This window comes from Pundamilia nyererei, unplaced genomic scaffold, assembly GCF_000239375.1.
Source record: "Pundamilia nyererei isolate P.nyererei 1_Seehausen unplaced genomic scaffold, PunNye1.0 scaffold00084, whole genome shotgun sequence".
In the NCBI taxonomy this organism is placed as follows: Eukaryota; Metazoa; Chordata; class Actinopteri; order Cichliformes; family Cichlidae; genus Pundamilia; species Pundamilia nyererei.
Window position 1 is genome coordinate 463,205 of NW_005187485.1, and position 24,668 is coordinate 487,872.

General features: G+C 41.7%; 2 protein-coding genes across 10 annotated transcripts in view; both read left to right on the forward strand.

Annotated features, from left to right (window-relative positions):
• The window catches only part of LOC102208523 (neurofilament medium polypeptide-like), a 7,106-nt gene extending 3,688 nt beyond the window's left edge, over positions 1-3,418 (forward strand). The window contains exons 2-3 of the mRNA XM_013912205.1: positions 1,723-2,241; positions 3,330-3,418. Of these exons, the coding sequence (XP_013767659.1) occupies positions 1,731-2,241; positions 3,330-3,418 (600 nt within the window). The 5' untranslated portion in view covers positions 1,723-1,730. The remainder of the gene's footprint in view (positions 1-1,722; positions 2,242-3,329) is intronic.
• LOC102206868 (band 4.1-like protein 2) lies at positions 2,908-23,709 on the forward strand. 9 transcript variants are annotated; one of them, XM_005738416.2, is made up of 32 exons: positions 2,908-3,053; positions 3,786-4,064; positions 4,185-4,289; positions 4,405-4,523; positions 4,650-4,868; positions 5,043-5,130; positions 5,506-5,658; positions 6,091-6,188; positions 6,507-6,679; positions 6,789-6,908; positions 7,573-7,815; positions 8,027-8,161; positions 8,287-9,306; positions 9,586-9,729; positions 9,861-10,010; positions 10,135-10,368; positions 10,462-10,602; positions 10,721-10,894; positions 10,990-11,190; positions 11,287-11,445; positions 11,710-11,916; positions 12,003-12,191; positions 12,775-12,980; positions 13,175-13,243; positions 13,368-13,412; positions 14,100-14,162; positions 15,521-15,700; positions 19,725-20,099; positions 20,607-20,729; positions 20,958-21,077; positions 21,159-21,239; positions 21,922-23,709. In XM_005738416.2, the coding sequence occupies exons 2-32, from the start codon at positions 3,816-3,818 to the stop codon at positions 21,949-21,951; spliced, it is 5,613 nt and encodes a 1,870-aa protein (XP_005738473.1). In that variant the 5' UTR covers positions 2,908-3,053; positions 3,786-3,815; the 3' UTR covers positions 21,952-23,709. The 9 variants fall into 9 exon arrangements, 8 of the variants coding, with proteins under 8 accessions (XP_005738473.1, XP_013767681.1, XP_013767678.1 ...); XM_013912227.1 differs by lacking the exon at positions 19,725-20,099 and having other exon boundaries at positions 2,992-3,053; XM_013912224.1 differs by lacking the exon at positions 14,100-14,162 and having other exon boundaries at positions 2,992-3,053.
• The last annotated feature ends 959 nt before the right edge of the window (positions 23,710-24,668 follow it).

The window sequence follows — 24,668 nt, forward strand, 5'->3', positions numbered from 1 at the left end:
GGGGGGGGGTCTTATGGGGGGGGAGGGTAGGCAGGATTAGTTATAGTGTTCAGCCCAGTTATTGGTCACTGGACACAAACAATGGGAGGGCTAAAGAGGATTTGTTCTTATGTGTACCCCCCTCCTCCTCTCCCGCTGTCCTGTAATGCCAGTGGGAAGTGCACGGTATAGAGGTCCAGGCTGCACCCAACGGGGGCGGCCCCGTGCATCTGGAAGATTGGCCCGTCTGCCCGTCTAGCGTTTTCCCATCCCCCACCCCTACCCCAGCCCAGGGTGGGACTTGAACTACATATGGACGAGACAAAAACACAGCCACATTCGTCAGCACTCAGACGAGACCTAGTTCAGGGGAGCGTGCACATCGGCACAGTCGAAATAAGGAGCTGATCTGCGATGCGAGTGGCTGTAACTTGCTTAAGCGAGGTGTTGTGCCATTGCACAATACCTGCAGTTTTTTTTAGTCCATGTGTGATTTAATCAGCTGGTTAGAAGTTTCTAAATATACCAGATCTGTCCTCACACTGCCACCGCAGAGGATCAAAGTTGTGTTCATTAAAGGGCCCAAGTACTGGGACTGCGAGTCACATCATTTTGATTGTAATAACGCGGGCAGGTATGCTCGCTCTGTTACATACTGACAGAAGTCAGCCTCACCTTAACCGAGTGAGGTTGAAAAGTACAGGAGGTAAAATGAGATGGACGTGAAACCACTAAGAAATTTTTTTTTTTTAAATCTGGATGTGTTAAACTATTTGAAATTGTGTGAGTAATCAGGTGGCTTATTTACTCATTACTAGCAGACATATACAATAACAATACTGTGCAGAGCAAAATGTGACTGAAGTAAGAGTTAATTTATTGACCTGCAATTTTAGACGTTAAGAATGACTTTTAAAAAACTTTATAAGCTTTTTATTGGTTTATTTATCTCTTTATTGTCATATTGTTCTAGTGCCTTAGATGACCTAAGCATGAGGGGCGTGTGTGATTTGAAGAGCCAGGCATGCCCAATGTAGACAGTGCTAATAGGCAAATCCGGAGCAGAATGCCTCCTTTGTGTCAGTGAGCTTTAATGAGCCTGTTGTGAGATCTCTGTGCAGACAGAGAAACACTCTGCAACAAGGAGGACCATTGTGCGATGAAATGATGTTTGTGCATGTGTAAATACGTGCGTGTGTTTGAGTCACGGCGCAGTCTGTAGGTGGCAGTTGGCTCCATGTCTCCTGGAATATTAATAAATAATAGGCACTCTTAAGGAGTAGGCAGCTAACGATACACTGAAGCAATAATGAAAATTACAGTGAAAAATAGCTTATTGTTAATTAAGAGTGTAAGCCAAAATGCAGAATATTTAAGAGAAAATAAGCAGGAACGGGTAGAAATAATCCTGTTTGTGTCATAAAATAAAACATTATCTGTTCTGCTGGCAATCTGAGCCGAGGGCGATGACTGAAAGGCAGATTAGATAAAGCTTAAAACAGGAAATAATCCACAGATTTTAGTAAATTTTGTGTAGCTGATGTGATAGTTGCTGTCTTGATTAAAAAGTCACTAGTTTTACCTGTAAAATGCTTTAAAAATGTCCTAAAATTTATTTTAAAAAAAATTTTGTTCAAAAACTGCGTATGTGTAAATGAAGTGCTAAGTTAACCTGGTTTGTTGGACACCATCAATGCTGTGACCTTTCTTCATCTATGACTCCCTTCTGTTTCACCTTCGCAGTGGCTACCATGACAACAGAGGCAACTGCCGTGACTGAGGCAGACACTGAGGGCAAGCAGAAGACCAGTAGTGCTGAGCCCGAACCAGAGAACAAGCAGAAGGCAGAGGCGGCTACATCTGACCCAGAGGGGGAGCAGTCGAGCACAAAGGCCCAGGAACAGGTCACTGAGCCTGGGCCTGCCGAAGCAGCGACCTCCCCTGAGGAGGAGCAGCTAAAGCCTCGTACCAGGACCTCTGCTGGCAAAGGCCTTTCTCATCTCTTCTCCTCTTTCCTCAAGCGCCGATCGCAGTGCTCAGAGGAAGAGGTGTTTGAGGCAGAAAAAGCCAAAGACGAAAAGGCAGACAAAGAGGAAAAAGTAGATAAGAAAGAAGAGGAGAAGGTGGAAGAAGGGAAAAGTCAAGACAAGGAGGCCAAAGCAGAGGAGGAAAAACCAGAGGTAAAAGAAGTGAAAAAGAAAGACGACAAAGCAGAACCTAAAGAAGAGAAAAAGAACGTGGAAGAAAAAGTAGAGAAGAAAGGTAGCAAAAAGAAAAAGAAAGAGGCCAAGAAAAAAGCAGAAGAAAAGGATGAAGAGAAAGTGAAAAAGGAGGAGACAAAAAAGGGGGAGGAAAAAAAGGGGGAGGAAAAGTTGGTGAAAAAAGAGGAGCAAAACGAGGAAGGGACAACACAGCAGACTGTAGAAAAGGAGGAAAAGCAAGTGGAGAAAAAGGAAGAGAAAAAGAAGGAAACTGCTGAGGTCAAAGGCAAGGCGGCAGACGCTGGAAAGAAGGAGGAAGAAAAGGTTGACAAGAAGGTGGCAAAGAAAAAAGAAAAAGAAGAGAAATTAAAGAAGAAAGAGGAGGAGAAAGCAAAAAGGAAAGCAGAGGAAGAAGAGAGGATAAAAAAGAGGGAAGAGGAAAAAGCAAAGAAGAAAGAAGAAGAAAAAGCCAGAGAAGCCGAGAGAGCGAAGAAGAAAGAGGAGGAAAAAGCTAAGAAGAAAGAAGAGGAAAAAACAAAAGAGGAAAAAGCAAAAACAAAAGAAGAGGAAAAACCAAAAGAGGAGTTGAAGAAAAAAGAAGACGAAAAGGTGAAAGAAGAAGCAAAGAAGAAAGAGAAAGAAGGGGAGGAAGCAAAGCCGGAAGAAAAGGAGGAAAAAGAAGAGAACAAAGAGAAGAAAAAAGACAAGGGAAAGAGCAAAGGAAAGAAAGAGGAGAAGGAAGTGAAGGAAGTGAAAGGACCAAGTGAGGAGCAGGTGAAAGCACCGATTGCTGCTCCTGAGCCCGAGCTTAAAACTGAGCCAGATATTGAACAGGCTGCTGATCAGCACTCTATAAGCAGCACAGAGGCGCAGGTGAGTCCTAACAATCTCACATTTAGAGTACTTGTTCTAAGATTCGCTGTGATTAAGATGAAAGTAGAACCAGTAGGCAGTTGGCTTAAATTAGCATGATCACTGGAAATGTAAAGATATGGCAGCCTCTCCTAAACAGACCTCCAAAACTTACGGGTCAAACAATATATTTTGCCTGTATATTTCTACCAAAAAACAAAGCTAACACTAAAAACAGACCGTATTTTTTTGGAGTAATGTGCAGTTCTATTTTTAAGCCGACTGCCGTGATTTCAGACTGTTTGCAATGTCCTTGTGATAACAAGACCCCAGGAAGCCTGACCTTGATGGAAAAGAGGTATTACAGACTTTCAGAGGTGCTGTAGACCGACTCCAGACGGATTTATCTAACTCATCTAACTGTATTTTCTAAAACAAGGGCTAAAAAAGAACATCACTGCAGACAAAGGTTATAAAAAAAAGCACTTCATGCTGCTGATTGGGTTTTGCTTTCTAATGAATTTTTTATGTGGACAGCTTGCTCAGTGAGCATCACTGTGCTCACTTGGGCTTAAAGGCTGGTCTGAAACAAAGATGACCCATGCTGGTTTGAACTAACGCTAGTATCAACCGCTCGGGTTCATCCTGGGTTATTTGAGTACTACCTTAGTATGGTGCTCTGTATAATGTCTCCCACTTTCTCTTTCATCTTTGTGACACACTTTGGCAATTGTCTGGTTTTGACTATTTTAGCCAGCCCAAGAGGAACACAAGGAAGAGGCTATGATAAAAGAGCCTGAAGCAGTGGAAGAAGTGAAACAGGAGGACACGGAGAAAATAGAGGAAGAACCAGCAGAAAAGGAAGAGCCAATCAAAGAAGAGGAAAAGGAACAAAAGCAGGCAAAGAAAGAGAAGCCTGCAAAAGAAAAGACAGAAAAGAAGACTGAAGAGGTTAAAGGCTCTAAACGTCAGAAGACCATGCAGTACAAAGTCACCCTGCTGGATGACGCTCAGTTTGAGTGTGAACTTGATGTAAGCAAACCCTCCCAAAATGCACCACTGTTGCGTTTGCTTTTCTGTGATGATAAACATGGAAACTGAAGAGTTTCTCTTGCCGTGTGTCCCATGTCTGCGTTCCTCTTTCTCATTTAGAAACATGCTAAAGGCCAAGAACTTCTTACAAAGGTGTGTGACCATGTTAACCTCCTGGAGAAAGACTACTTTAGCCTGGCTCACTGGGAAACCCCAACCAGCAAGGTAGGATGGTTTTACCCTTCTGTAGTGTTAATTACTTGGAGCATAACTGGATGTTATGAATGACAGTGCCAAAAAAAGTGAGCAAATTTTCTTGCATTTCTTCCGTTTTGCTCAGACATGGTTGGAACCCACCAAAGAGATACGGAAACAGGTTCCAGGTGCTGTCTATGAGTTTACATTCAACGTCAAGTTCTACCCTCCTGATCCAGCTCAGCTTACTGAAGACCTAACCAGGTGAGCAATCATCAGCTTAAAGGAATGGATCAACATGAGGCAATAGGGAGCTTTTGCACTGCATTTATTCAACCCAGGATAAATGTTCATAGACTCAATTCCTTAATCATTTCACACCTTTTCCAGGTACTTTCTGTGTCTCCAGCTGAGAAAGGACATTATGCTTGGTGTTCTTCCCTGTTCCTTTGTCACACTGTCCCTGCTGGGCTCCTACACAGCCCAGTCAGAACTCGGAGAGTATGACCCCGAGCTCCATGGAACAGACTACGTTAAAGATTTGAACCTGGCCCCCGGACAGAGCAAAGAGCTGGAGGAAAAAGTGATGGATCTGCACCGCACATACAGGTCATTAAGGAGTTGTCTAGACACGCCCTTTTCACAGTGTTCATTTAAGCCCAGTGTGCATACATTGAAGGAACCTAATTCATTTTCGAAGCTGCTTGAAGATGATTGAGCCTCAAAAATGATTCTGACAGTAAAATACGTCTTTGAATTAAACGTTATCGTGTGTGCCTCCAGATCAATGAGTCCAGCCCAGGCAGACCTGCTGTTTCTGGAAAATGCTAAGAAGCTCGCCATGTATGGAGTTGACCTGCACCAAGCCAAGGTATGTTTATTTTTATTTTTTAAATTATTTTACTGGTTTGGATGAATGGTTTGCTTCTTAACACGTGGTCCAGTCTTTTTCATAGAAGCATGTCACGAGTATGTATGCATGTATTGATTTTTATTCGATTTTAAAATGCTCTTTTTACAATAGCATCATTGTATTGCAGCAGTAGCATCCATATTTAATTACAAAATTGATGTCATCCCCCTTTGGAAAAAAAAAAGAGAGATTAATAACATCCTAAACTCCATGACCTCAAACAGCATTCGTGTTTCGTGAGAAAGTCTGCCCCCCGGTGACTGATTATTGCAAGAGCAGGCTGGCGGTGTTTGGTCAGGGCTGTAAATGTTCCGTGGCGTTTCTTGCATGCAGGATCTGGACGGTGTTGATATAATGCTGGGCGTTTGCTCCAGTGGTCTGATGGTTTACAAAGACAAGCTGAGGATCAACCGTTTCCCTTGGCCCAAAGTGCTCAAGATCTCATACAAACGGAGCAGCTTTTTTATCAAAATCAGGCCGTCAGAGGTAAATCTCACTTTACATAGTCTGTATGTTTGACCTGTATTGATTTTTGTATTGTTCTACACAGATCCAATTTCCATAGATTTCCTCTGAGCTTAGCTTTGAAAAATGTAAAGAACTGATTTCTTTTAATAACCAATAGATTGTGTGTGTGGGGGGGGGTTACTCTAACCCCCTAGACTTATTTATTATTTCTCAGCAGAAGTGGCTGGTATAAAATGTAATAGTACTGTTAGTTTATATTGCTATTGGTTTTCTTATACACATAAATGTAACTGTACGACTGAGCCAACTGATTGCAAGAATGATAAGATACATCCAGCTTTTCAGATGTCTTTCAGTTTCTTTCACTATTTAAAGAAAACTGTGTTTCACAATAGCAGAATAATGTCGCTATGGAGTCATTGAATTTGACTTTTGTTTCTTTGCTTTTAGCAAGAGCAGTATGAAAGCACCATTGGTTTCAAGCTGCCCAACTACAAAGCCTCAAAGAAGCTGTGGAAAGTTTGTGTTGAACATCATACCTTCTTCAGGTAACAACGCTTTGATTCTGAGTGACACTTAGGTCCTCCCTATCCACTTGTTAATTGGCTAACTCCTCACTCCACCTTAAGCCCTGTATTGGCACCACAGCAGTTTTAACCACAGAGGAAAAGCTGAACACTCTTAAAGCTTTTGTCTGTTTAATGAGATAAATCCAAACATGTTGCTAATCTTTTTACATAACACGAATCCTTTTTTTTTTTTTTTTAAAGAAGACAGTGCAGGGTTTATAATTTTGAATCCACAGTGTTCATGTAATGGTCAAATAATGTGTAGATTAAAATGTAATTCTTATATCTCTTGCTCAGGGTTTCAACAGTGGAGCCGCCCTCTTCACGTCGCTTCCTCGCCTTGGGCTCTAAGTTCCGGTACAGCGGTCGTACTCAGGCCCAGACCCGCCAGGCGAGCTCCATGATCGACCGGCCGGCACCTCGCTTCACACGATCTGCAAGCAAGAGGCTGTCTCGCAACCTAGATGGAGGTATGCGTGAGTGTATGTTGTCACACCTGTGTGTGTGTGTGTGTGTGTGTGTGTGTCCTGCAATAAACCACAGGTCCAATAAGGTGCCCTCTGACTTCTTTTGCTATAGAACCTGGAGATGAAACTCTCCAGTTTCTGCAGGTAGTCTCGGCATCAGCCAGGACTCAGGTTGATGATTGGTCACTGCTGATGGTATCTGAAAGACCCCAGCCTTCTTCCGAATTCACAGGTACTTCGAAGTGTGTGAAGTGATGCCTTTTGGCATACCTTCTACTCGCAGATTGCTTTGTAGGATCTAACAGCCTTTTTGCATCATTTTTCCATTCATCTTTGCTTCCATACCTGCAAAACTGTTGCTGTTCAGCACAGTTAGCTTGTCTGGAAAGTGACCTATTCTGATACATGAGATGGGACACGTACCCTGTACTTTCCCCGGTGTGACTCCACAGTATTGTTGGTTACTGAAATCTGAAAGAAATTAAACAAATTTCCTCACAAATGTAACTCTAAACAGGTATTTCCAGTCTTGAGGCTCTTGTTCCTCTTTTTTTTTCATTTCATAACTTTGCACTTAACGTGTGTTGCACAACCGCTTTCATTTGCTTATTTTCATTTGCCTTTATGCTTTTGACTTTTGACTGACTGACCTCCCTCATCACTGCCCCAGTGCCCATCACTGTAACGGGTTCCATCTGGAGCCTGTTTGTGTTCCAAAGTGCAAAAGGCATCTTTCATTCATCTTTATACTAACTTCGCTTTACTGGACTCACAGAAGTCTGGCACAAAAGCTTGAAATCTTGCTTGCTTGAAGCGCTGTGCAGCATTCACAGCCGGTCGTCATCTCTGCAGCAAAACCATTACATAACTGGCATCACCTCGTCATGTCTTCACAGCCGGAAGGGAGTTTGAGCAGAATTTCACTCAGTCCTGGGAGAAGGAGGAGGGGCGTACTGTTGGCACGGAGACTGGGACTGCTGGTCCTCAAACCATTATCCAGACAGTCAGTCAGCCATGGCAGGATCTGGCGAGCGATGACGATCACCAGCAGAGGAGAACGGAAGATGAATGGTTTATTCTTCTGGATCATCAGCCTCATATTCCATTTATCTCACCCTTTGATTTTGTTGAAGAGCCAGGTATCTACCTTTATAGTGCATGGGTAGCATCAAATATCGCAAATTTAACATGCACTTCATTCATGTTGCCACCATACTATATGCACACGGCACTACTCAGTAAGAAACCAGGCGCGTGGCTCCACGTGGCCTTCTCGTTTCAGCTGGTTGAAGTTTGTTGTTGTTTGATCACCTGATACAAAAAATGTTGCACCTTGTTTTTTGATGTCAGCTGAAACTAGCTTGGCAAAAACGAGCTCTATGGACCACCAACTGGAACCAGTGGTGATAAAACAGGATGACTGGTTCCTGTACTTTGACCGTCTGCTCAGCGTGTCTCCCTCTGAGCATTTTGAAAAACTTCAACGTGAGTTTCTTTGTCTGGCTTTCTGCAAAAACCTTCACACTTTTTTGGGTAAAAAATGGTAAAAAACAAACAAAAAAAAACAATTAATTGCAGCACTTAAATGGTTTGTTGTATCACTCTTCCAGTCTCTACCACGGAGGGGGAGGAGGAGGAGCAGGTCATAAGCGTGAAAGAACAGCAAATGATCACTGAGGAGATGATTGGGAGGATGCGGGAAACAGTGATGTTGGTGGATGCATTTACAGAGAAGGAAATTTTGGAAGGAAGATTGAGGGACGTGAGGGATCTTGAGGAAAGGCTTCAAGAAATTGATGAAATTGCAGGGAGAATTCAGCATGCAGTAGAGGAAGAACTGGGGGAGGAAGAGGTAGAAAAGCTAAAACAAGAAGAGAGAGACATGGAGCCGAAACAGTTGATCCAAGCCAAAGGTGTAACAGAAATGGTGGTGAGGAAATCTGTGAGGAGAAGAGTTATAAAAGAGGGTGAAGAAGGCGAAGTGGACGAATTGGAAGAACAAATAAAAGAGGTGTTTTTAAAGGACTTGTTGCCTGAGGAGGAAGACATCGTGGTGAAGCGGGAGAGCGAAAAACAAGTGGGCAAGAAAGTGGTAGAAGCGTTAAGGGAAGGAGAGAGCAATTTGGAGCAGAGACAGTCAATCCAATCCAGGGGTATAACGGACATGGTGGTGAGGAAATCTGTGCGGAGAATAGATATAAGTGAGGGTGAAGTGGATGACTTGGAAGAACAAATAAAACGGGTGAAGTGGGAGGGTGAAGAAGACACAGACGATAGCTTTAGAGAGAAACTGCGTGAAATGGAACAGGAGTGGCAAGATGCAGACGTCGCCGGCTCTGCTGATGTAGCAGGATACAAGAAGGTTCAGCATAGAACTGAGAAGATAGTGACTATTGTACAAGAGAGGGGGCAGCAGCAGGAAGGCATGGAAGACGTGCAGGGACAGTCTAGTGTTGCATCAGAGGAGATGTTAGAAAGACAGGAACTGTGGCGTAAGACAGAAGTGGTGGAGGAGAGGCCACAGAGGGAGGTTCCAGAGAGGTCAGAAGGTCTGTCTCAGGCGAGAGTTGATGATGTTTGGTTCATACTTTTAGATCAGCCTCCACACAAAGCTGGTTTCAAAACACCAGGTAAAGTATGCTAATCCCTCTGATATTCTAATATCATCAAAACCATAAAGACATACATGTCCCGAAGCACTAGCATTATATTAACCAAACCGGCTTTCGTTTTGCTCTTTTCTTTTGCTTTGATTTCTGCAGTGAGGTGTAAGATATACTCGACTTTAGATTTTCATACGGCCTATGTATTTTTTAAAGAGAGAATAACCACCACTGCCCAGCTTCTCTTCCAGCTGGCCATTTGTTTTCCGTCGCGCTCAAATATTCTGTCTTCACTTTCCTACATAGTTGCCGATGTGGAACGTGTTCAAGTGGACAAGGGTGGTCATTTCAACCCCGAGAAAGAAAAACCACATATCAGCGTTGAACGGGTTGATGACTGGTTTGTGTTGCTGGATTTTATTCCCCGACAAAAGCTTTTTGGGCCATCAGGTACTGCTCGGTCTTGTTTTTGTTTTGTTTTTTGAAACTTCCTTGTGCTTTATTTTGTCCTTACTCGCTCATGAAAGAATTGCTTGTTAATGCTGGCGATTAAAGATGCCTCTCCTGACTCTGCTTACCAGTTACTCACATGGAAGAGAGGAAAGAAATAGCAATCGAAGACGGATCGAGATTTATAGGAGAAAAGCTACAACACCAAGTGTCAGACAAAGTTGATGATTGGTTTGTGTTACTGGATGTTTTTTCAAGACAAACGTCACACGCACCACCAGGTATTCATAAAAGTCCCCTGTGCTGGCTCACAGCTTTAGCAGAACCAATTATTCTAAGCACTGCAGGTACTCTTATTTTCAAAGTCCCTGAGCTTTTTCCTCTTTTTTTTTTTTTTTTACTAAGTCACCTTTTCAGAGCGAATTGCTGCTCACCCAGAGGAACGTGCCTCTCTGATTGAAGTAACAGCTCTTGAGCAGAGAGAAAGAAGATTTGACATTTTGGTTGAAGGTGCTGACGCAAAACAAATGCTGCCAGAAAGGGAGGGGGTAGCACTTCTACAGGATGTGAAAGAGCGAGAAGATGACTGGTTTGTGCTGCTGGATGTTCCCATTAGGCCGCCCTCATTTGTGGCACCAGGTAGAGCAGATTTTCCCCTGCGCTCCTGCTGTTTCTTCATTCACTTTTTGCCTCAAGTGTCATACAGCGAGTTTTCCGTTTCTTTGTTGGTAGCTTCCATGGCTGAGTATGTTGAGGTTTACACCAGAGAGAGTGTTTCTGCCTTGACTGAAGCAGAGGCTGTTGATCCCAGGCGGGAGCTTGTAGTTGAGGATGCTGTTGTGGAGAAAGTGGAAGCAGTGGCTCCCAAGCAAGGTATTCCAGATGTCCCTATAGGTATCTGCAGCTCACAAATGTGCTTTTATAAGATCAACAAAAGATTTATCTTGTGCTTCATAGTAGCCGGAGTTGAAATCAAAATTTTGTTTTGCAGTTTCTATGTCGATGCAGACTAAAATCTATCCAGATGTTTCAACTGAAGTGAAAAGTATAGAGCAGAGATTGCTTCAGATTGACCAGGTTACACCACAGCCTCCCCAGCCAGAGAGAGAGGATGACTGGTTTGCTCTGTTTGGTACTGCACGTGATGAAGTCATGATACCAACAGGTATTACAGTAAATTCAGACTGAAACATAATATTCTAAGAGGACTATGGTGGTCATAGCAGTATCACTCAACGCCTTTGACTCTGTCTGTGCCAGTGACTCCAGCTCAGATCGTTCCAGAAATGAAGACTTTTGAGGTTGAGGTGACCGAAAAATGGAAGAAGACAGTAATTGGTGCGGACGGCGGGCAAGACGGGACAAGTGTGTCTGAAATTAGAGCGAGCCAAATTGCCTCCCTCTCTGAGAGAGAAGATGATTGGTTTGTCCTGTTTGAAAAGCCTGTGGTCGTACAACCAGGTAGATTTCTACGCCGAACGGGTGCTGTGTTAAGCTGTGCACAAAAAGTTTGCATCAGATGTATTTACGTTTATGTTTCTGTGTTTGTTGCTGTAGTCAAACCTATTATTGATCTAGTGGCAACCACTGAAGCAAGAGTGAAGATCGTGGAAGGTGTGAGGCCACCTGTGGAGATGGTGAAGATTGAAATGGCAAGAGCAGGAAAAGTGGACGATGATTGGTTTGTGCTGCTGGATGTAGCAGCAAAAGCACCAGGTATTCTGCTGCTTGTATGGCCATGCGGCTTTGCTATGAGATGCTATCAGACTGAATAACATGGCAACTGTGCTCGACTTCTATTATGTTGTACTAGGAGCACATTATAAACGAATGCAGAAATACTGCACCAGCCTTAGTTATATTGTGTTTGTATGGTGGTGCAGTATGTCAGGGGAAAATGCTCATTTAAGATATTTAGGTAGAGGGAATATTTAACTTCCTGCAGGTCTCATTTTAGTTTTTTTTTCTGTACTCTGTCAGCGGCTGGGGTGGAACGCATCCATATATATCCTGATGTAAGACCTGCTAAAGAGCTTACACTCACAGAGCAGACAGCACAGCAGACAATTACAGTAGTGGAGAGAATACGGCAGCAGCAGCAGCAGGATGTGGTGCAGACACGTCCAGCAGTGAGACAGGTGGAAGATGATTGGTTTACTCTTCTGGATAAGTCCCTTAAGAAATCAGGTATAATCCCAAAGAGCTTGGTATGCCAATACATACGAAACATTTCTCGCTGAGGTGAGTAACACCTGGTTGTGTGTTTGTATTAGCCGCTGTCTCGGAGCGCGAGCAGCTCCCAGCACAGGTCACAGTTCCTGCTCGTGCCGCGGCCACGAAAAAGATTACGATTTCTGAGACGAGACCGGGGTTTGAGAAACGGATCCTGGAAGAAAGACCCTCGCAAACACGTGTCAGTGATAATTGGTTTGTTCTACTCGAGGGTGACCTCAAAGCGTCAGGTATTTTTTCCTTGTGTGGAGTTTTTTCGTTTTGTGTGTGGCTAAAAAAACCCTCACACACGGTCATGCCTTGTTTGCTTCATAAAAACACTCATTTCTAACAGCTGCAACCTCTGCACGGGACACACTGGCTCACAGCTAGAATTTTCCATTATTCACGGACCTTCGATTGAAGAAATAATGCTTTCTTAACGTCGTCATTTCCCTGGTTCAATCTCATTTAGCTTTATGCCTTTTTGCAGCCTAATGCCGTCGGCTTTTGCATCCAGCCTTTGGAATATAACAAGAACCGCTTTTACTGATCCACTTTGTGGACATCTGCTTCTGGCCCACATCACATCCTTACGCTTATGCGTGCTTGTCCTTTTAAATGAGAGCAAAGGAAACGAATGAGGTACAGTATACCTGTGCAGCATTGAGGCTAAGTGTGCCATATGCTTGTTAAGCTGTTTTATTTTTAATGCTATATCTGTTTTCGTGTGCATTTTACTCACCGTGATCCTCACAAAACTCTCCACTCGCAGCCTGCTCAGTGCTAAAACCCAACATTCACTCATTTCCATTTTGTCTGCGTTTTGTCTAGCTGCGAGCGCCCAGAGGGGCACGCGCCCTGTCAGTGCTCCGGTCTTCTCCCAGGCTGCTCTGATGGAGGCAGGAATCCCCATGGCCACTCTCGACCAGCCCCAGACCTCCACTCCAATCAAAACCAGCCGCCAGGAGGAACGGAAGCTGCAGGTCACCGTAGAAGCCGTGGAGCCCTCAAAAATCGAAGCCGGGGCTGACGCCAAGGTATTCAGTTACTCTGATCGCTGTTGTAAATGTTGGTAATGTAATATGTGTGGAAAAAAGTGATAACAAATGTTGTGTTTTCATAGAAAGTCTTTTATTGTGAATGGTACAACGCCTTTGTGGCGAAAGATGCTAAAGTATCTGAGATCGCTCTCTGTGTCTGAGTGTGAACTGTGTATCTCTTGCTGCTGTAGCCAGCAGTGTGGAGGGACCAGAGAGAACTAGACTCATCACTGATATCCACCATGAATGGGGACATCCAGGTTAGTGTCAGACGCAGGCGTCTTGCATGTCAGAAGACGTGCTTATACCACGGTTGAGATCTGAGTGTTAACGCCAACATTCAGGGGATGCTAACACGTCTTCCTCTCTCCTCCCCTGGGGTAGCACGAGTCTGAGACGACGAGCACGGAGGTGGTGCGAATGCGAAAGGTCAGATTCTTAGTGCCGTACATGCTACCGTAGCCATTTTCTCCACCTCCATTTCTGATGATAAAGAGCTTCTCATCCCAAAGACTAATATCACCCTCTTCTCATGTTGTGCTTCCACACAGCTAGGTCGTAAATGAAACCTACATCAGGTTCGATGCACAAGAAATGTTTTTATTTATTTATTTTTAATTTCATAAAAGGTAGAAAATATAACAATGGCTAGATCGCAAACACTTTCACAGTCTCACAGTCTCAGAGTACGTTAACACCTACTGGCTGTTTTTAAAAGTTGAAACAGTTACATCATTTCTTCCCATTGCTTGCTGTTCTTAACACTGGAATGCACACATGCATGATTATAGATTAAATGCACTAAAGAGGCATGGTAACTGGTGTTTTATCACATTTATGTCACTCCATCACTTTTTTTCTTTCCTCGGTATAAGAATAGAAATCTTCGGTCAGTCCTCCAGAGCCATCTGTTCTTTACTTTGTTAGTGTAGTGCAGATTTTGGTCCCTTATGGTCACACAAACGACTGTGCATGCACTCTTACTCTTACTTTCTCTGTTTTATTAACACATTAGTGAACTTCGTAGTGTGCATGGAAGAGGTGTGGTTGATGCCAGCATAAAGGGAAACTGAAACAAACCCACCTTCTTTTTTTTGTTCTTTTCATTTTTCACAGAAAAGAGCTAAGAAAATTGAGGGTGACTCAATATACATCAGACATAGCCAATTAATGTTGGAGGTTGGTATCCCTTCTGGAGACGTCGGTCTCCAGCTGCATTTTCTTGCTCTTTGGCGCACCGGCTGCTGTTTAACATCACGCTTGCATGCGGCATGATTCACACTTTTCTCGTCGGCGTTAACGAGCGGCTGTAGATTACATGAAAAATGTGTGTTTGTGTGGGGCAACCGACTCTGATCCGATTGATTCAGGAGAGTGCTGTTGAGTTTAGAACAACAAGAAAAAATGACTGGGTTCAATCTGAACTTGTTCAGGATGCTGCACTCCTGATAATCCACAAACTGTTCATAGTGATTCACCGTGCGGTGTTGGTGAGGCACCAAGGTCTAAGAACGGTGAAGCTTTCCTTAATTGTTTTTTTAATGGGAGGTTTCATTCCGAGCTCATGTTTTATGCACTTATTTATTCAAGATCATCAGTATTCTCCTGTTCCTGCTTTTGCTCTGTCCTTCATCTCATTTTCAGACTTGTCAGTAATGCATTTCATTTTCTTGACAATTATGGAAATGAGTGTTTTAGTCTGTAGAAATGAAAATGTGTGTTTGGGGGGGGGATCCCTGCTGTGTCGTGTATGAAAGAAATGCCATTTGGTGAAACATTTATCATTAAGTTGCTCTTTTGCACCACAACAGCTCATGATTTACAGATATATAGTTTGCAGTATGTTCTGTTTATTTGCTATCACATCCTGCGGTTGCCTGTAAAGATCAACTTGGTGCTAAATGTTGCCAAATCAGCGCTTTGACCGTTGTTCATTTGTCTTAAATGAACGGGGATTTCATTTGGAACAAGCCTTCATCTTCAAGAGCTTTTACAATGTCTGCTGTCACCGCCTTTCTCCTGCTCTTTGGTTTGCAGCCTCTTCTCTTAACATGTTTCACTGCGAGCCTAATGCTGTGAAATAGATGCTCAGTGTTGCGCTGTATAGTTTAGGCCCTCTACCCAACCACGGCTCCAAATGACTCCAAATATTTATCAGCTTGATAAATCGCGGCTCCAGCTCTGCTCTCATGAATCAGCTGCCAGGTTTAATTTGCATTTTGAAAAGGAGACACTGATCATTTTTTAAGGAATCTGAAACATTTATGTTTGCTTAGAATCACGTTAACCCGCTTCTGCTTATTTAATCATCAATAAATCAACCAAAGTTGCACAAAACGGCAAAAAAACACCAAATAATCTGACTTTTTTTTTTCTTTTAATCTCTCCCTCTCTACGACACATCTTCTGCCTTCCCTCTCCCTTCCCGGACAACCTCTGCGTACTTTCTGTCCTTGTATTATCCTCTTTCTCCATCCTCCATCCTTTCCCCCACCTCAACCGCAACGTCTTTCCCATCTCGACTTTCCTCTGTAAAGGATTTCGATAAGCCTCAGGAGGTGCTGCTCAGGCATCACGCCAGCATCAGTGAGCTGAAGAGAAACTTCATGGAGGCGGTCCCAGATCACAAGCCAAGTGAGTGGGACAAGCGCCTGTCCACACACTCTCCCTTCCGCACCCTGGGAATCAACGGTCAGCCTCTGCCCAGCGCGGATGGGGTAAGTCTGGCACAAAAACAACTGATCCTTTTAGTTCATTTAGTCTATCAGTTGAAGAATTTGAGAGAAAAAATAGTAAAAAAAATAACATCTAATTTGGCTAATTAAGATGAGCAGTTTTGGAACTGACTTGGCACTTACTTGTGTTTGAGTAATGCTTAAAAAGAAGAAGAAATTGTGAAGAGGAGTCATTCAGGCTCTTTCTGATGTAGACAGTGTTGACAGTTTGCGTGTGCATGTATCTGAGCTGATGGCATGCGGTATGCATTAATTGAATGTGTATGAAGAATGCAGCCGGACTCGTTGACTTTTATATTTGTTCATTCACATAAAAGACCGCTGTGGGTGAGGCATCTTTGGCACAGGTTTTCCTCCCTGAGATGTCACTCGGTCTGAATCAGACCTGCTTAGGATGCCTCTGAAGCCCAACACGTTTGTACTGCATGACTGACAGACCTGACTTTTACAAATTTGCTGCATGACTAAAAGGCAACCCACCTTCAAGACGTTTTGCACGTGCTGGCGCTGAACAGTATTTCCCCTCTTCCCTCTCTTTTTCCTCTCTTTTTTTCTTGGCTTACTTTCTTTTTACGCTGCTTTCACCTTTTTCATTTTGCTGCTTTCTCTGAGCATCTTTGTTTGTTTTTTATGAAGAGATGAGGCCTCATTCACAGTTGTATCAGCAAACAGCTAATACAACATTATTATTATTATTAATATTGTTATTGACATGAGTAAATATTTGAATGACAGTATTTCAGGTAATTGAAGCTTTTCACAGATGGAAACTCAGTTTCAATTTAGTCGCTGTCACATGAGTAATTATGTAATCTGTTGAGGTTCGCTTGACATGCATTTGCATCAAGTGCTTCATGATGACTTGGACACAAAGATTATTACATTTGAAAACTTAAATTCCTTCAAAAATATCATATTGTCAGTATGCACTTGAGTTTTCAAAGAAACACGTACAGGAGGGGCCATAATTTCTTGGAGATAGACATTTGTTTTTAATAGTTTCGCAGTGGATTTGAAATCAAGTCATCAACATGTGATTGAAGTGCCATCTGTCAGCTTTAATTTAAGGGCTTGTACAAAAGTATAGCATTATCTGTTTAGGAATTACAGCCATTTTTATGCACTGTCTCCACAACATTTTCATGGCCAGGTGAAACTTGTGCCCTTATTATTTCTCGACAGATGAAACAGACGTAACATAACAAGTTGAGTCAAAATGTTATTCAAAAATATGAGGCTAGAGCAAGTCAGGGGACTGTCATTAGGCTGAACAATCCGATCACACCTATCAGAGAAATAGCAAAAACCTACAGAGTGGCCAAATCAATAATCTCGGACGTTTTATAAGATAATGAATTCAATGGCCAACTCAGCAACACCGAGATGCCTGAAAGACCACAGAAAACAACCAAAGTGGATGATGAAATATTTCCAAGGTTAAGAAAAAACATTTTCACAACACATAAGCAAGTTAGCAAGGTAAGAGTATCAGTGTCCGAGTGTATTATCAAGAGGGAAATGAATGGAAATACAGAGGCTTTACAGCTGGGTGGTTAAACGAGAAGGCCGAATTAGACTTTGCCAGAAAACATCTAAAAGAGTTTGGACACATGAAACCAAGATGAACTACCAGAATGATGGGAAGAGAAAAGTATTGATAAGGAGGGAAATAGCCAATGATCATAAGGCCATCAAGGAAAAGAAATGAGATACTCTTCCACGGCCAGTTGATCACCTGATCTCAGCCAAACAGTTTTGATTTTCTTTTTACTGGAGACAAATTTCAAAGATGCACAAATAGACGTAAACAGAAGATTTGATGTCAGCAGGTTGTAGACTTGAACATTTTTATTCAAGTGAACAAACCTGATATTTAAAATTGGCAAAAAAAGTCATTATTTTTAAACCTCACAACTTGTTAAACACCTTGAATTGCTGGAAGTCTGCATTTCAGTCATATTGATTTAAAATCCACTGTGGTGATGTGCATAGGCAAACTACAAACACTGTGCCTTTGTCCAACAAATTATGGACCAACTGTACTGACAGCTCACAGCGAGCAGTTTGGAAATGAAACAGAACAATTGTAGAAAGTCTATGAGCCAACAACCACACGACTCATAACAGGAGTAATATTATTTTTATCATTTTTTTCCAAGGCAGCTTATCGTCTTATTTACAACTCACTACTGTGAGAAAAGTAAACATCAACTTTAAGCAGAGCTAGATTTGATTCTGCTGCTTCTAACGGACTGATAATTGAATTAAAATAAAGTAAAAGCTACTTGTTAAAACAACCAGTTAAACTTTAGGTTCTGAGCTGCTGACATTATGAACCTTTATGACAGCTTGATGTCACTTGAGATGCATAGCATTGTTGCTATCCATCAGCTGTCAGCTGCATCAGCTTTAGCTGATGAGATAGTTTTAAATAAGATACCGCAAGTGTGAATGACTTTTCTGTCTTTTCAAAAGAAGAAAGAAAAATTTGTTGTTCATGGAAACAAATAAAGTGCATGTTAAAATGCATGTAACATTTCAATGCTCTGAAAACAAACGAAAAGTGAATAAAATCTGGTTTGTTTTCTAATAAAGGCTTTAAAATGTTAGAATTTTATCAGCTGTTGCACAAATTCAGATTTGACAAATTCAGTTCATTATCGTATTTTAAAATTCCTCCCTCTCATCTTTCCCCCCCTCCTCCTCCTGCTCATCCTCGCCCCCCCCCCCACATCAGTTTGTCATCCGCCTTCCGCGCGGCCCCCTGCTCGACTTCTACTCCAAACGCAGCTGAGGGGGTCGTCTCAACCCTGCGGAGGCCCCACACAAGGTGTGAATGTGACCCACGGAGACCGCACCCTGCCCATCTACCCATCAGCCTCTAGCTTTCTCTTCTCCTCTTCTCCTTCCTTTGCTTCCTCTGCAGCATCACTCCAGCATTTTCACCTCTCATCCTCTGCTCCACTTGAGAAGCTGCCCTCTTTTTTTTTTTCTCTCAGGCTTCCTTTGAACTGTTGAGACTTTGATTCCCTGTTTCCTCCACTGCGGCACAATTCCCCCACCCCACCCCTGGTTTCTCCAACCAGAATCAGACCTCTCCTTCTCCAAAGACTGATCAGGACTGGAAGTGATAACGCAGTGCTGTTTGCATTTTCTGTGACGTCTTTTGGACTTTTAAAGATACAAGTTTTGACTTTTATCTGGAGGTTTTTAATGTTTGACCGCATCACTTTGAGCCTGCTTTTATACACGTGTTGAGGTACATTTATATTGTCAGTAGTCTTAAAGTACTGTCTTTAAAAAAAAGAAAAAGAAAAAGATGACCACTGTGACTTTTTTCCTGAACTCACATGCACTAGAAAACAGCAGTCTTGTTAATGGGGGAAATGATCAGTACCCTTTCACACTATAGTATTTCTTGAGGCAGCTTAATTGTTATTCTTAATAACCTGTTTGTCCCTCCACCAGTATTTGGAAAGGGAGTATGTAGCAGCTGCAAGAGATTCCTTGTTGCATGACTTTTTGACAATCAACATTGACCAAAGAATAAAAGCCATTCCATATTCAGTTCATATGCTTCTTATTTCCATTTATGGAATTGAATTATTTCATATAAACTTCAGGTTTCATAATATTCCACTGGTCCTTCCTCTCCAAATTCTCCAAACAGGAGAATTGAATCATGACGCATTCTATTTATTGTTAAGATGCATGCCATAAAGTTGTAACCATTCATAAAACTTGGTCATCTACTTTTAGCATGCACCATGTAGAAATGATTGTGGCCATTGTGTGTTGTTAAGCTATGGCATTAAAACAGGGCTGATTTTTATTACATAAGTGCAATCAGATAACCAGAGTCTCTGCAGTACCTCATAAAACCTATACTTTGTGCAGCCTAATCCACTCTATGTACATATTTTTAGCTTGCATGCATGTGTATTTATCATTTTCACAGTATCAGTTGGAAATACTTCACATAGTAACTATTTTATGTCTTTTTTAGAGTGTGTGCATTAGACCCCTAAGCAATGGTTCAGACACAAAGACTGCACATGAGGAAACCAGCAGTAGTTTGGAATTTACAGACCTACCTATCAAGAGCGAGCCCGAGAGTGTCGAAGTCCACAGCGCTACTGTTGAGAAAGAGTTACGTGATCAGGAAGAGGTTGTAGTGTTTGAGACGAACTTGGTGCCAATCGTAGAGGTGGAAATGGCACAGCTGCCTCCTTCCTTTGATCCCTCCTGTAATGCTTTAGAAGTGATCCCGGAAGAAGAAAGATCGTGTCCCGGAGTGTCGGCTGACTCTGGGAGGATAGCTGGATCTTCCCCAGCTTCCTATTTCTGGAGCGATGGTCCACAGGTCATGCGCTGTTTCCAGGTAGCCTCCTGACTCCCTCGGGGTGATGCTGATTATTTCCCTTCTTGGCTGACACACTCCTTTGCAGCACCGATACAAATAAAAAAACTTGTGACTCTCCTAAGGTGGTATTCGGTTTGGTGTGAAAGTGCTTGTTATTGTCAGATGGAACTCAAGACGCTGCAGAGGTGCTGCACAGCGGTGTGCCAAGTTTTTAACGACGGTGACGGGTCACTGTAAAAATCTCTGCTACAAAACCATTACTTTTGATCATCTTTCTAACGCACCTGTGTCGTTTATTCACCGTTTCTCTTGGAGTGGTTGGTGGTGGGAAGTGACGTTAACACGTTGATTCTTCTGTTTCGAATACAATAAACTAATCTGGTGAGAGGAAATAGCGGTTGTGGTGAAAGTCTAATTAAAGAAAAAAAAAGGCAATAGCTAATGCATGGTGTGAAATAAAGTGTTTGCTGTGGTGCAAAGTGTCTGGTTAAACAGCCACTCATGGGGCTGTGCTCCATTTCACAGCCCCCTCTGGTGCAGACGCAGACTGTCACCATCACAGCCGTCTCCAGCCCCTTACCCAGTGGCATCTCCACCACAGAGGTCCCTATCATCCCGACTAGGACCTTCACCTATGAGTCTTCAAAGGTAGGGGCTCCAGCAGCTGCTCAGCCCAGATCTGTCTCAGCTATAGGCAGTCAGGTTTGCATGGTGGAGGTGGCTTCAAAAACTCCCAATAAGGAGGTCTGGGAGGATCAGTAGAAGGGCTCCAAAATAAGAATGAAGCAGCCTCGTGCCTTCCTCGGTGAAACCTTGATGTCACATGATTTAGAAATGATTATTCAGTACATCCCCATTTTTTCTTCTTTCCTTCAGGTGACCGTTGATGGGACAGAGGAGGACAAAGATTGCTCAACAGTATCCAGTTCCCAGACCATTACCTCAGAGACCACCAGTGGCACCTCAGTGACGACTACCACCACTCACATCTCAAAGGTCAGCAGAGCAAATTAGGCTCTCGCCTTTCCCGTTCTATTACTCTTTAGATGCCTAATATAGATTTTCCTTCCTGTACAGGTAGTAAAAAGTGGATCTTCAGAAACTCGCGTGGAGAAGAGAATTGTCATAACCGCAGACTCTGACATCGACCAAGATAAGGTACAAAATCTACACACAGGTTTAGGCTTAAGGCGGTATTTGCTCTCTTGGCTGAGTTTTATATGGAAGCTTGTTTGTGCAGTAAAAGGAAAGAAAGCCTTAACTCAAAATTTCAACAACTGGACGGAAATTCCAAGATAGTTAGCAAAGACGTTACACCGAGTGCGGTGCAAAATAACAGCATTTAATTCCAAATTTTTCAGATGCAAACTTGTCGTGTAATCGTCTCTGAGGTAAAACAATATTATTTAATCACTGTATATTCAGTACGGGTGCGCATTTTGAGCTACGAGTGCACTTGCTGCCAAATGCAGTGCTCTGATTAGTCAGATCTGTATTTTTTTTACATGTGAAAAATCTAAAAAAATTGAGGTTGAACTGGAAAAATAAATGCCACAACCTCATCCCGCAAAATCATGTGAGCGGTTGAGGTGAACAGCTGCATTAATAGTAGGCGAGTCCAAAAAATATTTTTAATGCACAGAATATTCGAATCTTATCCAATTTTTTTTCAGCACCGAAAACAAGCTTCCTTAGTTTTAGATACTACTCTTTAATCTGAAATATGAAGTTATAGTGTTTTGCTTAAATTTGTACTTGCATCAACTCTTTAGCGCTTAGTGACGAGGACAGTTTTGTCTTAGCAACTTGAGATCATATACAAAACATGTCTGTGTTGCAGGAGAAGCACAGCGGAGCATCAGCATTGTAACTGAACCACACCTTGTTCCTTTGACCAATCACCTCCGATATCCCCAGCACTCAACACACAGTGACCAGCTGTACTTGCGCACACATATCTTAAAAAACAGGGAAAAAAACCCACTCATAACTCTGCAGCTAAAATGATTGATAACAGCATATATTAATTCCTAATAGTCTGTTTGTTTTCAGTTTTTGTATTTTTTTTTCAGGCTGTTCATTGTAGGCAGAGCTGCACAGTCCTCAGATTATCCTAGTGTTGTAAAAGTTTAGCGAGTACACGTTTATTGGTTAAATCCCAGCATTTGCAGTTGTGTGATCTCAAGTTAGGTTTGCTTTTAAATACTTTTTTTTCCTAGTGGTTTTTACATTGTTGATTTTATACAAATTTACTGTTTCCATTATAGTTTAGATGCCATTATCAGCATTTCTTCCCACGGTGCTGCTAGGGGAACGTTAAGACCACATTCAAGGGAACTCTTTTTTTTCTTTTTTTTTCTTGTTGTTTACTTGTCTATTTAATTCAGGAGAGACTTTTTATTTTAATGAAATGACATACCTCACATCTCTATGTGGACAAAGATATTTTCTGCTCAAATTTGGACAGTTTGTTCACGTCTCAGGTACAAAAATAAAGAAAGAAATAAAAAAAAACAAGTTAATATTTTCTTCCCCAACCAGCTTAAGAACCAGTAGCCTACATATTCTTGTAAAGTTTGAATTTTTAAAAAATCGATCTATTTTGAAATATTTCTCTATTTTATAGAAGTAATGCTTTTTATAGTATTTGTACAAATGTGAGGTTTTTAAGTTATTCATATCTGCTCATGAAAATGTAGGTTACCATTTGTGCTGTTTTACTGAATTTTGAGGTCTCTATTTAAGACTCGTCTTGCCTGAATCACCCTGAATCATTCTTATTCGTTTCCTCTCGTAGTCCACCAAGTACATCCGACTTTACAGAACTCACAGATAACAGTGGAGATTTACTCAGCTCTGTTTTTGTTCATTTTAATAGAAGTCCTACCTGCTTTGAACATATTTGGTTGATATGAAAAGTTTTTACAGGTTTTTGGTCTGTTTATCTCAGGTTTTGATATTCTTTGTAAGACTACAGACCTCCGTATGATTGTATGAGGAATGTCCATGTATTTATTATCCACCTCTATTGTAAATGTACATGTATGTTCAGTCAAGTGAGGTCAATAAATATAAAAGCTTGTCTGTCACAATAGCCACACATGTAAGCCATGAAGGCAGCTGCCCGATAAATGTGGCTTTTCCTCTCACGGGAGCACATGTTGTCTTTTTTTTTTTTTTCTTTCTACGTGTTCTACTATACAGTAATTTATTTGTTAAGTAGGAACTGTTTCATGTGACTTGATGTATTGTGATGTTTCACCACAAGCTGGTTTCCAGGCTTCCACCATGTTAAATACTACATTCATAATCAACCAAGTTTGTAAAGCCTTTTTAACCACGTAGTCTGAGTAGGTTGCTCTCACTTGCTGTTTTTCCTGTACTTTTTCATAGAGAAGAAAACATACGAATCTTTTCTAGATAGCATGTTTGGTAGCATTTTTTTTTTTTAAACAAAAAAAAAAAAAAAAAGCCATTGCTATTATAGCTAAAACTCAATCACATCTGCATTTTTCCTCCCTCGATAAAAAAGTAGTTTCACATTAAGAAAAAAATAGTTTTTAGAAAATATTGTTGCTTTGTGACTTATCCCTGTCTTTTTATGGAAAATAAAATAAGCATTATTTTGCACGTTGTTGGGCTGTCTGTGAATGAAGCACGTCATATTAAAAATGAGCTCTTGGTAAGTAATAAATATTTAATGCCAGTCACTTGTTTTGCAGTGGATGTTGCACGTTCAATACCAAACTCTTAAAAAAAAAAAAAAAAGAGTCACATCTGTCTAGATCAGGGATGTCAAACTCATTTTACACAGTCAGTCCGCTTTGATCTTAAGTGAGCCGAATCAATGAAACTGATGGATGTTTAAAATTACAGTAGTTCTGGAAGTTCATTGCCCAGACTATTCTGTAATTATACAATATAAAGTTTTCATAACTTCACAGACACCTAAAAAAAAAAAAAAAATCATAGTAGGTAGTGGAAAAAACAAACCTTTATGTAATTATTAATTATTGTGATGAATTATGAATGGGAGATCTTTATCAATAAGAAATGCTGTCAAAACTATGAAAATGCAGTTAAAAGTTCAAAATTTCTGAACTTTTTTTGCCCAGTGGACTGGATTGGAGTCTTTGCCGGCCACTTCTGGCCCCAGAGCCTTATGTTCTGACACCCCTGGTCTAGATCGTTATCCCATTATTTAAACATATACAAACAGAGCCCTCAGGAAATGATTGTTAGAGCTGTCTAAACAAGCAAACACACAGCCACTATATCTCATGAAACTGAAGAGTAACATTTAAAACAAGCATAGGTCCTTTTGTCTTTTCTTTATCTCTCTAATTTGGTATTCACTGGTTGTTGGTAAGAGCACCTGAATCTATTTGCACATATTACAAGAACAACATCTAAGCACATTCCTACATGTGTTCTGGATTTAATAGTTACATTTTCATGAGGCTTAATCACTGATAAGGCAAACCTCTTGGGGCTGGTGGTGAGACATTCTGTTACATTCAACTAAGCCGCAAAGCAAACTGCAGTAAAAGTCACTTTTCAATCTAAAAGAGAAACCCCTTTATTTTG